The sequence below is a fragment of the Oncorhynchus nerka genome, linkage group LG6 (genome assembly GCF_034236695.1).
Source record: "Oncorhynchus nerka isolate Pitt River linkage group LG6, Oner_Uvic_2.0, whole genome shotgun sequence".
Taxonomy (NCBI): domain Eukaryota; kingdom Metazoa; phylum Chordata; class Actinopteri; order Salmoniformes; family Salmonidae; genus Oncorhynchus; species Oncorhynchus nerka.
In genome coordinates, this window is record NC_088401.1 from 68,386,274 (window position 1) to 68,404,522 (window position 18,249).

Here is an 18,249-nt window from a genome sequence, read left to right on the forward strand (position 1 = left end):
TCATTTAAAAGGCTTTATTTGTTTGGTAACAGCTTAAACAGCAGGAAAGCAGTATACTGTGCAACATATTTGTTTGTTTTACATTATTATCCTGTATGTTACTTTGTAATTGCTGAAGTTATGGCACAATTGCATTGCAATCTGGCCAATTCATTGTGAATTGATTTTGTATAAGTAACCAAAAATATTGAACTATAAACAACCTGCAGATCCCAGCCTAAAACCAAAACAATGTTGATCTTTCTAAATGTTTACCTTATTCATATACAACAATACAATGAGCTTAAACATGTTATATAAAGGTAGGATGTGGGTCAGGGGCAGAATTAGATAATGCCTTGTGTTGTACAGAATTTCTCATAATACAATAAGAAGAGAGGTTAAAGAGTATGCTAAATATTTTAGCAACTATATAGATAAAGCAACTACATAGATTAAGCAACTACTGTACGTCAATCAATCACATTTATTTATAAAGCGCTTTTTACATCAGCCGATGTCACAAAGTGCTATACAGAAACCCAGCCTAAAACCCCAAACAGCAAGCAATGCAGATGTAGAAGCACGGCTTATACATAACAAATAAAAAAGGTGAAAATTGTGGTCCATCCAGATTTCAATTTCAGTCAACTACCGGTTGCAACCCACAGTCTAGTACTCTTGGAGTCAAAGGGCCTTAACATGTACTGGGTCAAAGACGTGTAAATTTGGTGTCCGAAGGCCATTCATTTAACAGAAAAGGATAAATATGTATGAATATAATATTAAATCACTCAACTCTTACCCTTCTTTTCACCCAGAAATATTTGTGTTGCAAACTATTAAATTAAGAGAGGTATTGAGCTCTAAACTGTCAAAATGTCCTTCTGTGTAACTGTCCGGGTAAAATTAGAATGACAAAAGTGTTTTTAAAATGTAAAAATTAATCCTAAAAATATAAATGAACACCCATGGCATAATTGTGTTAGTGTTTGCAACAATATATAGAATAATGGGCGACATACTGTATCTAAAAAATATAATATATTTTGAGTTTCATCAAAGTCATTCAGTATAACAAAGGTAAAAAGCCATTTTTAAGCATATCACATGATGGTAATCATGTGACAGTGTGTGACATCACAAAGGAGACCCATTGAAGACCCTCTATCAATGTAATGAGGTGAGTAAATCTCTCTGAAATATTTGATGATTTCACCTTTTCACCCTCTAGTAACCATTGTAACGAAAATGCAGTTCCTTCAGGACAATACATAAAATATTATATTATTTTAATGTTATTATTTTATAAAAAGCTCTATTAAATATAAAAAGTAAGAATAATCTTTATAGGTCAATGTCATTCATTTATATAGATGGCCAAGGAACTGCCTGTTAAATATGTTTATTTATGAAATCCATCCTTAAGTATCACGCTTTTGTTCTTCAGCACAACAAAAGTTTCATGTTATACCACATTGTCACCATTATGCTGAATGACAGTAGCTTTGTTATCCCATGTTTTTACTAGTTTACAACATTTAATCATGCAATTGATATTTACTTGATGTTTGAATACTGAATATTAACATTGTAAACTAATTTATGACATTTTAAGGTATTTCAAGGCACATTATGTTCATACTGTAGATGCCGTTGTCTAATAAGAAGAGGGCTGCACGGCACAGACAACAGATTGATGCAGATCCAGTTGCTAGGGAGGAAAGACTAGCCAGAAGAAAAGCAAGGTATTGTTTTCATTGTTTCATGCTACTGTCAGCAACAGAATAGGATACAATAGCATATAAAGCTGGGTGGATAACGCTTAACATTAAGTTGCACTATTACACTGTAGTTAATGTTTTATTGCACTGCAGTTAAGGTATAACTGATGGAGTATATTAGTTCATATAATATTACAAACACACACACGATTATGGATTAAACATGGATTTTGGTTTATTGCTGCTTCACATTTGGGGCACTATATGAAAAATCGAGACTACAAATTTGAATTGAAGTAGTTTGATGGCCATTTTATGTAGCTATTTTGTGTAGGTATCTTGGAATTACATTTGTGTACCTGCATTAAAAATAAATTTACCAGTTACAGTGTAACAATGTATAATTATAACATTAACTATTATGTAATAATCGTGTAATAATGCAATTTAATGCAACGTAAAGTGTTGCCACAGGCTCAAATTATAGTAAAGTGATTATTATTAACATTAGCAATGAAATAGTAACAAAACATGCTTGAAAGAGAAAAGGAGAGGGAGTTGATTTAACTTTTAAACTTTGATTAAATGTTATCATTGTATAGCCTACTTTTAATAGACTACTAATAACATTTCATGGATGTGAATCCTATTCTGTGCCAGTGTCATAACTATTACATTTTAGTTTTTTAGCTATCAGAGAAGAAAAAAGGATGTCTATCCTGATCATCCACCGATCCATACAATGACACAATCTCATGCTGAAAAAGAGGGAAAATGTGAGATTAAATTAGAGAAAGCACCGTGAAAGAATCGAACAAATGAATGTGGTGATGAACTTAACTCCAGTATCCACTGAAGGAAACTCTTTTGAGCAGCCCCCTGAACAACTTGTACAAGTACAACATGAACCTGCACCTCCAGAACTGGATCAACCATCTGAGTCCTTGAAAAATACTATTGTGGCTACTAATAATCATTCATAGCATTATTGTTGTTGCTAAAGGAATCACATTTAATCAATATTTTTGGGCCGTAGTGATGTGTCATTCAGGGTAACAAAATATTGTCGTACAATATAACACCAGTATTTTATATTAAAATGCAATAACTTTGTTTTGTTGACTCCGATAGATAAAAACAAATCTCAAAGGATGAAGTGAAAGATATTTTCGGCGATTTTACAATTTTTTTCAGTGTAAGGCAGGAAGTTTTTGTAAAATACCTTCAATAGATTTTGAGTTGTACCTGTGACACATAAAATATGTGGTATTCAAAATAAAATAATGGTCATTTTTTCTGGGTAGTTATATTTTTGCCAGTCTAAGCATGAATATAACCTTGGGATTATGAAAAATGGGCATATATTTTTTTTTTAACACTTAGTGTTATACTGAATGACATTTTACTAGGGTACATTCATATCAATCACATTTTTTTATTGGCTTTATTCTTGAATATAACTAATATAAGGGCATATATGACACTCCAATGAACATAAAAAGGATTTGAAGGGAATTGTAATTGCTGTTAAAAAATGTTGCTACTTTGAAAACCTTATACGTCTTTGACCCAGTTTACAAAATAGATTTTGTATTTTAGGGGGCTCAAATCAATTCATAGAGCTGAAGATTTGCACTGTAGTGCGATTTTAAATGAACGGTAATTTCTGATCGAGCCGACAGCACCTTCTTTGAATGCAGTCTCCGCAAATGCGGGAACATTATCTTTAAATTTCTATTGAGCTTTAGTTCAACGCTACAAATTGAATCAAGGCCTTGGTATCAGTCCTTTCAGAGTTCTCCCTCCGTCTGTCTACATGTGCTGAGAATCCATGATGTCCAGATACTTCGCCTCAATTACCCTTGGCAGCAGGTTAGTCCTGGTGAAGAGATACAGAGACACACATTAAACCCAATTAATTCAAAATCAAACTCACTACTGTAGTAAGTGTCATTGAACTACAGTCTTGGTTGTTTTCAATGGTAAATACACCTGTTATAATCTTTATTAATAGAAAGCCACAACAATCAATTATTGGTGATCTTGAATATTTAACCATGGAAATCAACCAGGCACGTTTTTCTAACCACTAGAGGCTACTGCTACCCTTGTTCAAAGCCAAAAGCCCCTGGTTCAGCTTCCCAGTTTTTTGTGGACTTCTCTGTCCCCTGCTGGTCAGGAGGACCATACCAATTCAATAGAGGTACAATAAAATGTGTTCTATTTAATTATGTGACTGTTACCTGATGGGAATGAGCAGGATCATCAAGAAGGGGAAGATCATCTTAATATAGGGCAGAGGGTACATGCCAAACGCACACAGGATGATCAACTGCAGTATCTGCAGGGCTGTGAAGAAGTGCACCTTCTTCTGGGGCACCCTCCGAATGTAGTGGGTGGGGGGGTAGGAAGTCTGAGGGGAGGGAGAGGAGATGGTTTAACATCATGGTTGACAAGGACATCTGAGGGGAGGGAGAGGAGATGGTTGAACATCATGGTTGACTAGGAAGTCTGAGGGGCGAGAGAGGAGATGGTTTAACATTGTGGTTGACTACGACGTCTGAGGGGAGGCAGAGGAGATGGTTTAACATTATGGTTGACTAGGAAGTCTGAGGGGCGAGAGAGGAGATGGTTTAACATTGTGGTTGACTACGACGTCTGAGGGGAGGCAGAGGAGATGGTTTAACATTATGGTTGACTAGGACGTCTGAGGGGAGGCAGAGGAGATGGTTTAACATCATGGTTGACTAGGACATCTGAGGGGAGAGAGAGGAGATGGTTTAACATTGTGGTTGACTAGGACATCAGAGGGGAGAGAGATGGAGAAGAGGTGGTTTAACATCTTGGTTGACTAGGATTTTTGAGGGGAGGCAGAGGGAGAGGAGATTGTTTAACATCATGGTTGACTAGCACATCTGAGGGGAGGGATAGGAGATGGGGGAAGATCTTCAAAGGTAAGTGATTTATTCTATCGCTGTTTCTGACTTTTGTGACACCTCTGCTGGTTTGGAAAATGTTTTTAATGCTTTTGTGTGTGGGGCGCTATCCTCAGACCATCTCATGATATGCTTTCACCATAAAGCCTTTTTGAAATCTGACATGGCGGTTGGATTAATAAGAAGTTAAGCTTTTAAACGATGTAAGACACTTGTATGTTCATGAATGTTTAATATTACTATTTCTGTATTTTGAATTTCTATTTCACTGGATGTTGTTGAGGTAGGACGGTAGTGCCCCACCTATCCCTTAACATCATGGGGGAGGGAGAGGAGATGGTTTAACATCATGGTTGACTGGGATGTGTGAGGGGAGGCAGAGGAGATGGTTTAACATCATGGTTGACTAGAACGTCTGAGGGGAGGCAGAGGAGATGGTTTAACATCATGGTTGACTGGGATGTGTGAGGGGAGGCAGAGGGAGAGGAGATGGTTTAACATCATGGTTGACTAGAACGTCTGAGGGGAGGCAGAGGAGATGGTTTAACATCATGGTTGACTAGAACGTCTGAGGGGAGGCAGAGGAGATGGTTTAACATCATGGTTGACTAGAACGTCTGAGGGGAGGCAGAGGAGATGGTTTAACATCATGGTTGACTTGAACGTCTGAGGGGAGGCAGAGGTGATGGTTTAACATCATGGTTGACTGGGATGTGTGAGGGGAGGCAGAGGGAGAGGAGATGGTTTAACATCATGGTTGACTAGAACGTCTGAGGGGAGGCAGAGGAGATGGTTTAACATCATGGTTGACTAGAACGTCTGAGGGGAGGCAGAGGAGATGGTTTAACATCATGGTTGACTAGAACGTCTGAGGGGAGGCAGAGGTGATGGTTTAACATCATGGTTGACTAGAACGTCTGAGGGGAGGCAGAGGAGATGGTTTAACATCATGGCTGACTGGGATGTGTGAGGGGAGGCAGAGGGAGAGGAGATGGTTTAACATCATGGTTGACTAGAACGTCTGAGGGGAGGCAGAGGTGATGGTTTAACATCATGGTTGACTGGGATGTGTGAGGGGAGGCAGAGGGAGAGGAGATGGTTTAACATCATGGTTGACTAGAACGTCTGAGGGGAGGCAGAGGAGATGGTTTAACATCATGTTTTTTTTTTTTTTTTTACCTTTAAAAAAAAAAAAACCAGGCAAGTCAGTTAAGAACATATTCTTATTTTCAATGACTGCCTGGGAACAGTGGGTTAACTGCCTGTTCAGGGGCAGAACGACAGATTTGTACCTTGTCAGCTCGGGGGTTTGAACTCGCAACCTTCCGGTTACTAGTCCAGCGCTCTAACCACTAGGCTACGCTGCCGCCCCGGTTGACTGGGATGTGTGAGGGGAGGCAGAGGGAGAGGAGATGGTTTAACATCATGGTTGACTAGGAGGTCTGAGGGGAGGGAGAGGAGATGGTTTAACATCATGTTTTTTTTTTTTTTTTTTACCTTTATTTAACCAGGCAAGTCAGTTAAGAACATATTCTTATTTTCAATGACGGCCTGGGAACAGTGGGTTAACTGCCTGTTCAGGGGCAGAACGACAGATTTGTACCTTGTCAGCTCGGGGGTTTGAACTCGCAACCTTCCGGTTACTAGTCCAGCGCTCTAACCACTAGGCTACGCTGCCGCCCCGGTTGACTGGGATGTGTGAGGGGAGGCAGAGGGAGAGGAGATGGTTTAACATCATGGTTGACTAGGACGTCTGAGAAGAGGCAGAGGGAGAGCAGATGGTTTAACATCATGGTTGACTAGGAGGTCTGAGGGGAGGGAGAGGAGATGGTTTAACATCATGGCTGACTAGGAGGTCTAAGGGGAGGGAGAGGAGATGGTTTAACATCATGGTTGACTAGGAGGTCTGAGGGGAGGGAGAGGGAGAGGAGATGGTTTAACATCATGGTTGACTGGGACGTGTGAGGGGAAGGAGAGGAGATGGTTTAACATTGTGGTTGACTAGGATGTCTGAGAGGAGGCAGAAGGAGAGGAGATGGTTTAGCATCATGGTTGACTGGGAGGTCTGAGGGGAGGGAGAGGAGATGGTTTAACATCATGGTTAACCATTTTAGCTGCTCTGCTATTCACCATTACATCACTTATTGCTAAGATAGATACAGTGGGGAGAACAAGTATTTGAAACACTGCCGATTTTGCAGGTTTTCCCACTTACAAAGCATGTAGAGATCTGTAATTTTTTATCATATGTACACTGTGAGAGACGGAATCTAAAACAAAAATCCAGAAAATCACGATGTATGATTTTTAAGTAATTAATTTGCATTTTATTGCATGACATAAGTATTTGATACATCAGAAAAGCAGAACTTAATATTTGGTGCAGAAACCTTTGTTTGCAATTACAGAGATCATACGTTTCCTGTAGTTCTTGACCAGGTTTGCACACACTGCAGCAGTGATTTTGGCCCACTCCTCCATACAGACCTTCTCCAGATACTTCAGGTTTCGGGTCTGTCGCTGGGCAATACGGACTTTCAGCTCCCTCCAAAGATTTTCTATTGGGTTCAGGTCTGGAGACTGACTAGGCCACTCCAGGACCTTGAGATGCTTCTTACGGAGCCACTCCTTAGTTGCCCTGGCTGTGTGTTTCGGGTCGTTGTCATGCTGGAAGACCCAGCCACCACCCATCTTCAATGCTCTTACTGGGCAAGATCTCGCGATACATGGCCCCATCCATCCTCCCCTCAATACAGTGCAGTCACCCTGTCCCCTTTGCAGAAAAGCATCCCCAAAGAATGATGTTTCCACCTCCATGCTTCACGGTTGGGTTGGTGTTCTTGGGGTTGTACTCCTCCTTCTTCTTCCTCCAAACACGGCGAGTGGAGTTTAGACCAAAAAGCTCTATTTTTATCTCATCAGACCACATGACCTTCTACCATTCCTCCTCTGGATCATCCAGGTGGTCATTGGCAAACTTTAGACGGAACTGGACATGCGCTGGCTTGAGCAGCGGGACCTTGCGTGCGCTACAGGATTTTAATCCATGACGGCGTAGTGTGTTACTAATGGTTTTCTTTGAGACTGTGGTCCCAGCTCTCTTCAGGTCATTGACCAGGTCCTGCCGTGTAGTTCTGGGCTGACCCCTCACCTTTCTCATGATCATTGATACCCCACGAGGTGAGATCTTGCATGAGAGTCCCAGACCGAGGGTGATTGACCGTCATCTTTAACTTCTTCCATTTTCGAATAATTGCGTCAACAGTTGTTGCCTTCTCACCAAGCTGCTTGCCTATTGTCCTGTAGCCCATCCCAGCCTTGTGCAGGTCTACAATTTTATCCCTGATGTCCTTACACAGCTCTCTGGTCTTGGCCATTGTGGAGAGGTTGGAGTCTGTTTGATTGAGTGTGTGGACAGGTGTCTTTTATACAGGTAACGAGTTCGAACAGGTGCAGTTAATACAGGTAATGAGTGGAGAACAGGAGGGCTTCTTAAAGAAAAACTAACAGGTCTGTGAGAGCCGGAATTCTTACTGGTTGGTAGGTGATCAAATACTTATGTCATGCAATAAAATGCAAATCAATTACTTAAAAATCATACAATGTGATTTTCTGGATTTTTGATTCCGTCTCTCGCAGTTGAAGTGTACCTATGATAAAAAATTACAGACCTCTACATGCTTTGTAAGTAGGAAAACCTGCAAAATCGGCAGTGTATCAAATACTTGTTCTTCCCACTGTATATATTTCTACAACAAAGACGACGCACAAGACATTCTCCAAACACCCCACAGGGCCGACATCCCCGTTATTTGCAAGAGGAAGTGATGCAGGTACAGAGGACAAAGAGCTGGATGCCTGGTCAGGACCCGGAGAAGGCGACAGGGAAAGCTGCCGTTACTGCCAATACTACTCGCCAACGTGCAATCATTGGACAACAAATTAGACGAGGTACGATCACGAATGTCCTACCAATGGGACATCAAAAACTGTAATATCCTATGTTTCATGGAATAGTGGCTGAATGACGACATGGATATTCAGCTAGCGGGATATATGCTGCACCGGCAAGATAGAACAGCACACTCCATTAAGATGAGGGGGGGGCAGTCTGTGCATATTGGTAAACAACAGCTGGTGCACGAAATCTAAGGAAGTCTCTAGATTTCTGAAGTAGAGTATATTGTGATAAATTGCAGGCCACACTATCTGCAAAGAGAGTTTTCAGCTATACTTTTCGTGGCTGTTTATTCACCACCACAGACAGATGCTGGCACTAAGACCGCACTCAGTCAGTTGTATAAGGAAATAAGCAAACAGGAAACCACTCACCCAGAGGCAGCGCTACTAGTGGCCAGAGACTTTAATGCAGGGAAACTTAAATCAGTTCTACCAAATTTCTATCAACATGTTAAATGTACAACCAGAGGGAAAAAAATTCTAGATCACCTGTACTCCACACACAGAGACGCTTACAAAGCTCTCCCTCTCCCTCCATTTGGTAAATCCGACCACAACTCTATCCTTCTGATTTCCGCTTACAAGCAAAAATTAAAGCAGGAAGCACCAGTGACTCAGTCTATAAAAAAGTGGTCAGATGAAGCAGATACTAAACTACAGGACAGTTTTGCTATCACAGACTGAAACATGTTCCGGGATTCTTCCGATGGCATTGAGGAGTAAACCACATCAGTCACTGGCTTTATCAATAAGTGCATCGAGGACGTCCCCCCCACAGTGACTGTACGTACATATCCCAACCAGAAGCCATGGATTACAGGCAACATTCGCACTGAGCTAAAGGGTAGAGCTGCCGCTTTCAATGTGCGGGACTCTAACCCGGAAGCTTACAAGAAATCCTGCTATGCCCTGCGACGAAAGATCAAACAGGCAAAGTGTCAATACAGGGCTAAGATTGAATCATACTACACCGGCTACGATGTTCGTCTTATGTGGAAAGGCTTGCAAACTATTACAGACTACAAAGGGAAGCACAGCCACGAACTGCCCATGACACAAGCCTACCAGACGAGCTAAATCACTTCTATGCTCGCTTCGAGGCAAGCAACACTGAGGCATGCATGAGAGCATCAGCTGTTCCGGACGACTGTGTGATCACGCTCTCCGTAGCCAACATGAGTAAGACCTTTAAACAGGTCAACATACACCAGGCTGCGGGGCCAGACAGATTACCAGGACATGTGCTCCGGCATGTGCTGACCAACTGGCAGGTGTATTCACTGACATTTTCAACATGTCCCTGATTGAGTCTGTAATACCAACATGTTTCAAGCAGACCCCCATAGACCCTGTGCCCAAGAACACAAAGGCAACCTGCCTAAATGACTATAGACCCGTAGCACTCACGTCCATAGCCATGAAGTGCTTTGAAATGTTGGAAATGGCTCACATCAACACCATTATCCCAGAAACCCTAGACCCACTCCAATTTGCATACCGCCCAAACATATCCCCAGATGATACAATCTCTATTGCACTCCACAATGCCCTTTCCCACCTGGACAAAAGGAACACTTATGTGAGAATGCTATTCATTGACTGCAGCTCAGCGTTCAACACCATAGTACCCTCAAAGCTCATCACTAAGCTAAGGATCCTGGGAATAAACACCTCCCTCTGCAACTGGATCCTGGACTTCCTGACGGGCCAACCCCAGGTGGTGAGGGTAGGTAGCAACACATCTGCCATGCTAATCCTCGACACTGGAGCTCCACAGGGATGCGTGCTCAGTCCCCTCCTGTAGTCCCTGTTCACCCACGACTGCATGGCCAGGCACGACTCCAACACCATCATTAAGTTTGCAGACGACACAACAGTGTTATGCCTGATCACCGACAATGACGAGACAGCCTATAGAGAGGAGGTCAGAGACCTGGCCGGGTGGTGCCAGAATAACAACCTATCCCTCAAGTTAACCAAGACTAGGTAGATGATTGTGGACTACAGGACAAGGAGGACCGAGCACGCCCCCTTTCTCATCGAAGGGGCTGTAGTGGAGCAGGTTGAGAGCTTCAAGGTCCTTGTTGTCCAAATCAACAACAAACTAGGATGGTCCAAACACAGCAAGACAGTCGTGAAGAGGCCACGACAAAGCCTATTTCCCCTCAGGAAACTAAAAATATTTGGCATGGGTCCTGAGATCCTCAAAAGGTTCTACAGCTGCAACATCAAGAGCATGGTTGCATCACTGCATCACTGCCTGGTACGGCAATTGCTCGGCCTCTGACCGCAAGGCACTACAGAGGGTAGTGCGTACGGCCCAGTACATCACTGGGGCTAAGCTGCCTGCCATCCAGGACCTCTACACCAGGCGGTGTCAGAGGAAGGCCCTAAAAATGGTAAAAGACCCCAGCCACCCCAGTCATAGACTGTTCTCTCTACTACTTCATGGCAAGCAGTACCGGAGTGCCAAGTCTAGGACAAAATGGCTTTCCCCCCAGGCCATAAGACTCCTGAACAGGTAATCAAAGCCTACCCGGACTATTTGCATTGTGTGCCCCACCCAACCCCTCTTTTTAAGCTGCTGCTACTCTCTGTTTGTCATATATGCATAATCACTTTAACTATACATTCATGTAAATTGGGCCGACCAACCAGTGCTCCCGCACATTGGCTAACCGGGCTATCTGCATTGTGTCCCGCCACCCACCACCCGCCAACCCCTCTTTTACGCTACTGCTACTCTCTGTTTATCATATATGCATAGTCACTTTAACCATATTTACATGTACATACTACCTCAATCAGACCGACTAACCGTGTCCTCGCTACTGTTATGGCCTCACAACTGCTATTTTTTCTTTTTACTGTTGTTTTTATTTCTTTACTTACTAATTACTAATTGTTCACTTCATACATTTTTTGCACTGTTGGTTAGAGCCTGTAAGTAAGCATTTCACTCATTTCACTGATTTCACTCATTTCACTCTGTTGTATTCGGCGCACGTGACGTTCTTTCATCACATTCCCAGTGGGTCAGAAGTTTACATACACTCAGTTAGTGTTTGGAAGCATTGCCTTTAAATTGTTTAACTTGGGTCAAATGTTTCGGGTAGCCTTCCACAAGCTTCCCACAATAGGTTGGGTGAATTTTGGCCCATTGCTCCTGACAGAGCTGGTGTAACTGAGTCATGTTTGTGGGCCTCCTTGCTCGCACACTCTTTTTCAGTTCTGCCAAGGAAATCTTCTATAGGATTGAGGTCAGGACTTTGTGATGGCCACTCCAATACTTTCACTTTGTTGTCTTTGAGCCATTTTGACACAATTTTGGAAGTATGCTTGGGGTCATTGTCCATTTGGAAGACCCATTTGCGAGCAAGCTTTAACTTCCTGACTGATGTCTTGATATGTTGCTTCAATATATCCACATAATTGTCCTACCTCATGATGCCATCTATTTTGTGAAGTGCACCAGTCCCTCCGGCAGCAAAGCACCCCCACAACATGATGCTGCCACCCCCGTGCTTCACGGTTGGAATGGTGTTCTTCAGCTTGCAATCCTCCCCCTTTTCTTCCAAACATAACAATGGTCATTATGGCCAAACATTTATATTTCTGTTTCATCAGACCAGAGGATATTTCTCCAGAAAGTACAGTCTTTGTCCCCATGTGCAGTTGCAAACCGTAGTCTGGCTTTTTATTGTGGTTTTGGAGCAGTGGCTTCTTCCTTGCTGAGCGGCCTTTCATGTTAGGTCGATATAGGACTCGTTTTACTGTGGATATAGAAACTTTTGTACCAGTTTCTTCCAGCATCTTCACAAGGTCCTTTGCTGTTGTTCTGGGATTGATTTGCACTTTTCGCACCAGAGTACATTCATCTCTAGGAGACGGAACGCATCTCCTTCCTGAGCGGTATGACGGCTGCGTTGTCCCGTGGTGTTTATTCTTGCGTACTATTGTTTGTACAGATGAACATGGCACCTTCAGGTGTTTGGAAATTTCTCCCAAGGATGAAACAGACCTGTGGAGGTTTCCAATGATTTTTCTGAGGTCTTGGCTGATTTCTTTAGATTTTCCCATGATGTCAAGCAAAGAGGCACTGAGTTTGAAGGTAGGCTTTGAAATACATCCACACATACACCTCCAATTGACTCAAATGAGGTCAATTAGCCTATCAGAAGCTTCTAAAGCCATGACATCATTTTCTGGAATTTTCCAAGCTGTTTAAAGGCACAGTCAACTTAGTGTATGTAAACCTCTGACCCACTGCAATTGTGATTTAGTGAATTATAAGTGAAATAATCTGTCTGTAAACAATTTTTTGAAAAATTACTTGTGTCATGCACAAAGTAAATGTCCTAACCGACTTGCCAAAACTATAGTTTGTTAACAAGAAATTTGAGTGGTTGAAAAATGACTCCAACCTAAGTGTATGTAAACTTCCGACTTCAACTGTATAAATACATACATACACACATACATACATACATACATACATACATACATACATACATACATACATACATACATACATACATACATACATACACACATACATACATACATACATACATACATACATACATACATACATACATACATACATACATACATACATACATACATACATACATACATACATACATACACACATACATACATACATACATACATACATACATACATACATACACACATACATACATACATACATACATACATACATACATACATACATACATACATACATACGGATGGATGGACAGACTTATGTATGTACAGTATGGATGGATGGATGGAATAGACACACACACACACACACGTACACGCACACACAAACACATACATGCCCCTATTTTCCTCACTCTCACCTGTTCTTTGAGGAGGAGGAGCATGCGGTCAAACATCTGGTTGCCGTCGAGGGAGGTAGCTGCTATGTAGAGGAAAAGGCCGTAGAGGACAGGCTTGGGGATCCACTGCAGAGGGATGGGTAACAAGAACACTGACAGGCCGATCAGGATGTTAGCCGTCAGAGCCGTGATCCGCGTCTCCTTCACATTGACAATGCTGTAAACCGACAGAAACAGAAACAGGCATTCTTGAAGAGAGAGCCTCTTGTTTAGTCTCATTAGAAACACCCACCCATAATCTTGTTCCAAGGGCCATTGAACAACAGATTCCAAATAGAATATTGGAGATTGCACAGACTACAGGAATAAAAATGTAAATTAATGAAATTAAATGAAAAATCTTCATTAAAGTAGGCTTAAGTTGTCTTCATCTGGGACTGTGCAACCGTCCTTGTAAGTAACTGCTTCAAAAAATAATAAATGTTCACAATAAGTTATGCAGAAAACTGCCTCTAAATCTTTGGTCAAGCTGCCCTCACTCACGTTTCATAGAGGTGTCCCCCCTCCACGTGCAGCTCCACCTTGGCCAGCTGACGTGCGTGCAGGGAGGAGTGTGGGAATGCGGCGTGCATCCACGGCAAACCCAGACACGACATGAGGATGTTGATGAAGCCGGTCAGCATCAGGTCCCAGTGGAATGCAGTTCCCTTCAACAACCTGAAACATTACCACATAGACACAGAACAGTTTGGCATTATACAATTCAGACAAACATGGACTAATCGTGGACCATGGATGACATCGCGCTGGATAAGCTACTAACATACTGGCTGGATAGGCTACCAACATACTGGCTGGATAGGCTACCAACGTGTTGGTTGAGCTGGTCAAAGCCAGTGCATAATTTGTAAATCGGGAGGGGCCGGAACAAAAACTGAGCAAAAGAGTGGGGCACCAAAAAGCATTGCATGCATATCATCATATTTGTGTAGTGGCATAGAGCAGTAGAGTAGAGGCACTTACAGAAGTAGCACACATGGGACCCTAAGGCCACATTTTAGTGGCCTATGGTCCAGGACATATTGGGCCTTTAATAAACTAATTTCATGCAATTCTACCTCATTTTACATGAATGTAGACTTTGGCATAATCTTTTTATGGAAATCTCAGACTTCCGACTTTAGTGCGACTTTAGAACTGGGTAATGGGGGAATTTAACACGGAATTCCAAGTGGGAACTCTGGATTCTTTCTAGAGCTCCAATTTTCCGATCTGAAGATCACTGACATCATGATTCGACCTTGTTTTTTTCAGAGTTAAAAGCACCATAATACCCCACAAATTATGGAAATGGCAGGCTACTTTGACACTGACAAACTGAGTTTCTGAGATCAATGAAAACGACCTTGTCTTGAATCCATCAATAGTCTAGTCCTGTGTGTGTCGACGCATATTGTAGGCTACAATATGAGGAGGAAATTATAGTCCTAAAAATGCTTTCCAGTTTCACTGACTCTCCCAATGAATCTTAGCTCACTCACTGGTGATGGCATAATGCACTCATGCCAAAAGCCTCTCTCTCTTGTTTTACTTTGTTAAACAATATTTGGAAGTTTATCAAATATTTGGTTAGCTTACAGCTGACAAATTACAGTATTCTCCTTTCAGCGTTAGACATTTGCTTTCCAACCTGTGTTTTCCATGATTGTAGACTATTTGAAATATTGCGAAAGGCCAGTTGTGTCTGCATGCTGTTTGTTCACTGAGAGATTTGTTGCTGCATTCCCTACTGTAGGCTATGCCTCATTGGGCTACACTCCACAGCTAGGCTATTTTTTAAATAAGCAATTTATCCTCTGTAGCAAATATTTTGTCTTTCTCATGGTGTAGTAGGCTATTCTGAATTATTTCATTTATTTTGGAACACACAGCAGTAACTCTATAACTTTGGAAAATGTATTTCAATTTATCAGGCGTGCTGAAGCTCCTCCAGAACCCTTCGCGCGGCTCTAGAATTAACGAAGAGGCAACTCGAATGAACTTTGATCGCGTTTGTTAGAATTTTTACATTGCAAAAAGTGACAATTTTTCATGCCACGAGAGGTACCGAATCCGCCTCAAATTAAGCACTGGTCAAAGCCTTACGACAAAGTCATATTTAATGAAAACCAAATATTATATTCAGAATAATAGAGTAGCGTTATAGAGTATACTATACAGTTGAGTGTGTTGAAAACATGCATGTGCTGTGCTGCAGCAAAAGTACATCATTGTGACAAACTCTCTTGCAGGTTTGTTTGCAATCATCAAACATTAATGTAATGATTCTGCAATATTCTCCTGGTGGTGCAGTTATATCCACTTTGCAGCACACGTTCTTTACCTAGAGTATAAAGTAAAAATATGGAAGATCCTACTTTGCTTCGGGGACGTGGGTGAGTGATATGACAATATTCTGGTCGATGAAGATGAGCAGCGCCAGGAGGAAGCCTAAGCCTACAGCGCTCAGACAGTTCATGCCCGTCAGCTTGTCAAACTGGGCCAGCCTGAAGATCTTCCCGTTGTGGAAGTTGAACACAGGAACTGTTTTGAAATGTTGGGAACAGTTTAGAAAAGTGGCAAGATTTGTCTTGTGGTATTTATCTAGTCTTTTTCAAGGCTTGCTTGAAACATTTTGATCAATGACAAATTGGTCATTTTAAAACAGACAATTCCCCTTTCTGAACAATAATGTGTACTACTCACGCTCTACATCAAGGAAAAGGAAGGAACCAATGAAGGAGAATATAACGACAGCGATGGGTAAGGCACAGTCGGACACCACCTCTCTCACTTTGGCATGCAGATAAGGACTGTGGGAAGTAAACCAAGCCACATAGCAGTATGTCAACTATGCATTGGGCACACAATAACATTTTGCTACTCTAAATTATATAAATTGAATTTAGCAGTAGACGGTTCGACAATGAAGTGATAGTGCTGGGCTGGAACAAAAACAATCAGCAGACTGGAGTTGGAGACCCCTGAGATAACGTGTGTCCTTTAGCCACCATTGAACGGGCAGTGGTCAGCCTGGCAGTGGTCAGCCTGGCAGTGGTCAGCCTGGCAGCGGTCAGCCCGCATATTAGTGCAACTTGATCTGAACTTACCTCCTTCTCAGCTGGTAGAGGGCATACCCCAACCACAGAGTCCCCAGCATGAGCAGGAGACAGAGGATAGGCCTCTCCCTGGTACACAGGACCAGAGACTCGGGCAGAAACACATGCGTGACATGCTTCACCACAGGGGCCCCATCGCTGGTCCTACTCCCCAGCCTCTCTGTTGCATTTGCAGCCTTCTCCATTAACTCCTTGATCTCTAGAAGCACCCGAGTGCTGTTATTGGTTGCCAGCGTGGGCCCGTGGTAGAAGTAATTAAAGACTATAGGGAGAGAAAGAAAGGGGTAGAAATAGGGATAAGGGCAGGGAAAGAAAGAGTTAATCGGGCAGCCCAAGGATAAGAGAGAGACCGCAACATATGTATACGCTCGTCTGCCACTTCCTCAGCCACTGACTTGTGCTTAACTCAAGGGCGTCCTCCGGAACACATGTCAGTTCCCTTCAGAGCCTGCCCAGGGGAATGGTTTGATTGCATGCTTCGCTGGCCTCTTAAAAAGACTGATGGATATATGCTGGGTACATTTACTGTGCAGATGACGGGCAGCCCGCTTAGGTTCCTCTACATTTACACTAAGATGGATTTCCACGGTGGGCGGAACACCTGAATATGTTGTGTAAATGTAAGCCCCCCATCCCCAGACTCACTTTTGACAGTGCCTTTCACCGAGTCCCCAACAAAGGCTATTGAAATGAACAGGGCTATGATTTCCTCTGATGAGCTGTAAGGAAAGGGTATAAAAGAAACACAGAGTATACCCCTTTATCTGAACAGAATAAACCACAGACCAAGACATAACAAACCAAGGCAAAGTCACAACACTGATTACAAGTGAGTACCTTCAATGAAATGATGAGTACCTTCAATGATGTTTATGGGAAAAATGAAGTCAAAACAGACAGGAATGTCACATGTTTAGTGGGTTCAGTAGTCATGCTGTCAAGGTCCTTTCCTAACTACAAAGTTGAGCCAAACAGAGCTGAACCAAGCTGTACTGCAATGGCCTGCACTGGTCTGGCTATACATCCAGCAGAAGCCTGATTCACTGAATGGCTGTTTGTCCACTGACCGTTTGAAGAGCTTCATGAACAGACTGACATTCAAAAGTGCTCCCAGGATGAGAAAGAAGCTGTTCCACAAGCCAATGCAGGCATAGAAGGCAGGGAAGTCCAAATCGTAGTCATCACAGATTCCCCGGATCACTACAAACATAAAATATCAGACAAATAATTCAAGTCTACAGGATATTGATGTAGTATTTATGATGTCCAGATGTTTCTCTACGATCATCTTCCAGTGTAGTAGACCTACCACTAATAAAGATGGCCAGGGGTGCAGTAGTCAGTGGGATAACCAAAGGAGCACCAGCGAACAGAGAGTAGATCACTCCTCCGATGCTCTGGCCAACGATGACTTTCCGGACATCTATCAAGAACAGACCATTATAATGTTAGTGTAGGCAAAGATTTTATATATTTTTTTTTTTTCAAGATGCAGTGAGTGACTATATACATTTTCAGGATTCAATCAACAGAAAATATAATTTATTTGACTTTAATTGAAAGCTGAATTATTCAAACATTTAAGTCAGGGTCATTCAGGCTTTGACAGATGGACAGGCACAAGACAGGGGGATAGGGAGAC

General features: G+C 42.3%; 1 protein-coding gene across 3 annotated transcripts in view; it reads right to left on the reverse strand.

Moving 5' to 3' along the window:
• LOC115130879 (solute carrier family 4 member 11) overlaps positions 1-18,249 on the reverse strand; it is a 42,719-nt gene continuing 24,470 nt past the window's right edge. For all 3 annotated transcript variants that reach the window (XM_029662433.2, XM_029662435.2, XM_029662434.2), the window contains exons 11-20: positions 17,917-18,030; positions 17,675-17,807; positions 17,253-17,326; positions 16,599-16,869; positions 16,195-16,301; positions 15,867-16,032; positions 13,993-14,166; positions 13,471-13,666; positions 3,947-4,116; positions 1-3,582 (exon numbers count right to left, since the gene is read on the reverse strand). In XM_029662433.2, the coding sequence (XP_029518293.1) occupies positions 3,516-3,582; positions 3,947-4,116; positions 13,471-13,666; positions 13,993-14,166; positions 15,867-16,032; positions 16,195-16,301; positions 16,599-16,869; positions 17,253-17,326; positions 17,675-17,807; positions 17,917-18,030 (1,472 nt within the window). In that variant the 3' untranslated portion in view covers positions 1-3,515. The remainder of the gene's footprint in view (positions 3,583-3,946; positions 4,117-13,470; positions 13,667-13,992; positions 14,167-15,866; positions 16,033-16,194; positions 16,302-16,598; positions 16,870-17,252; positions 17,327-17,674; positions 17,808-17,916; positions 18,031-18,249) is intronic.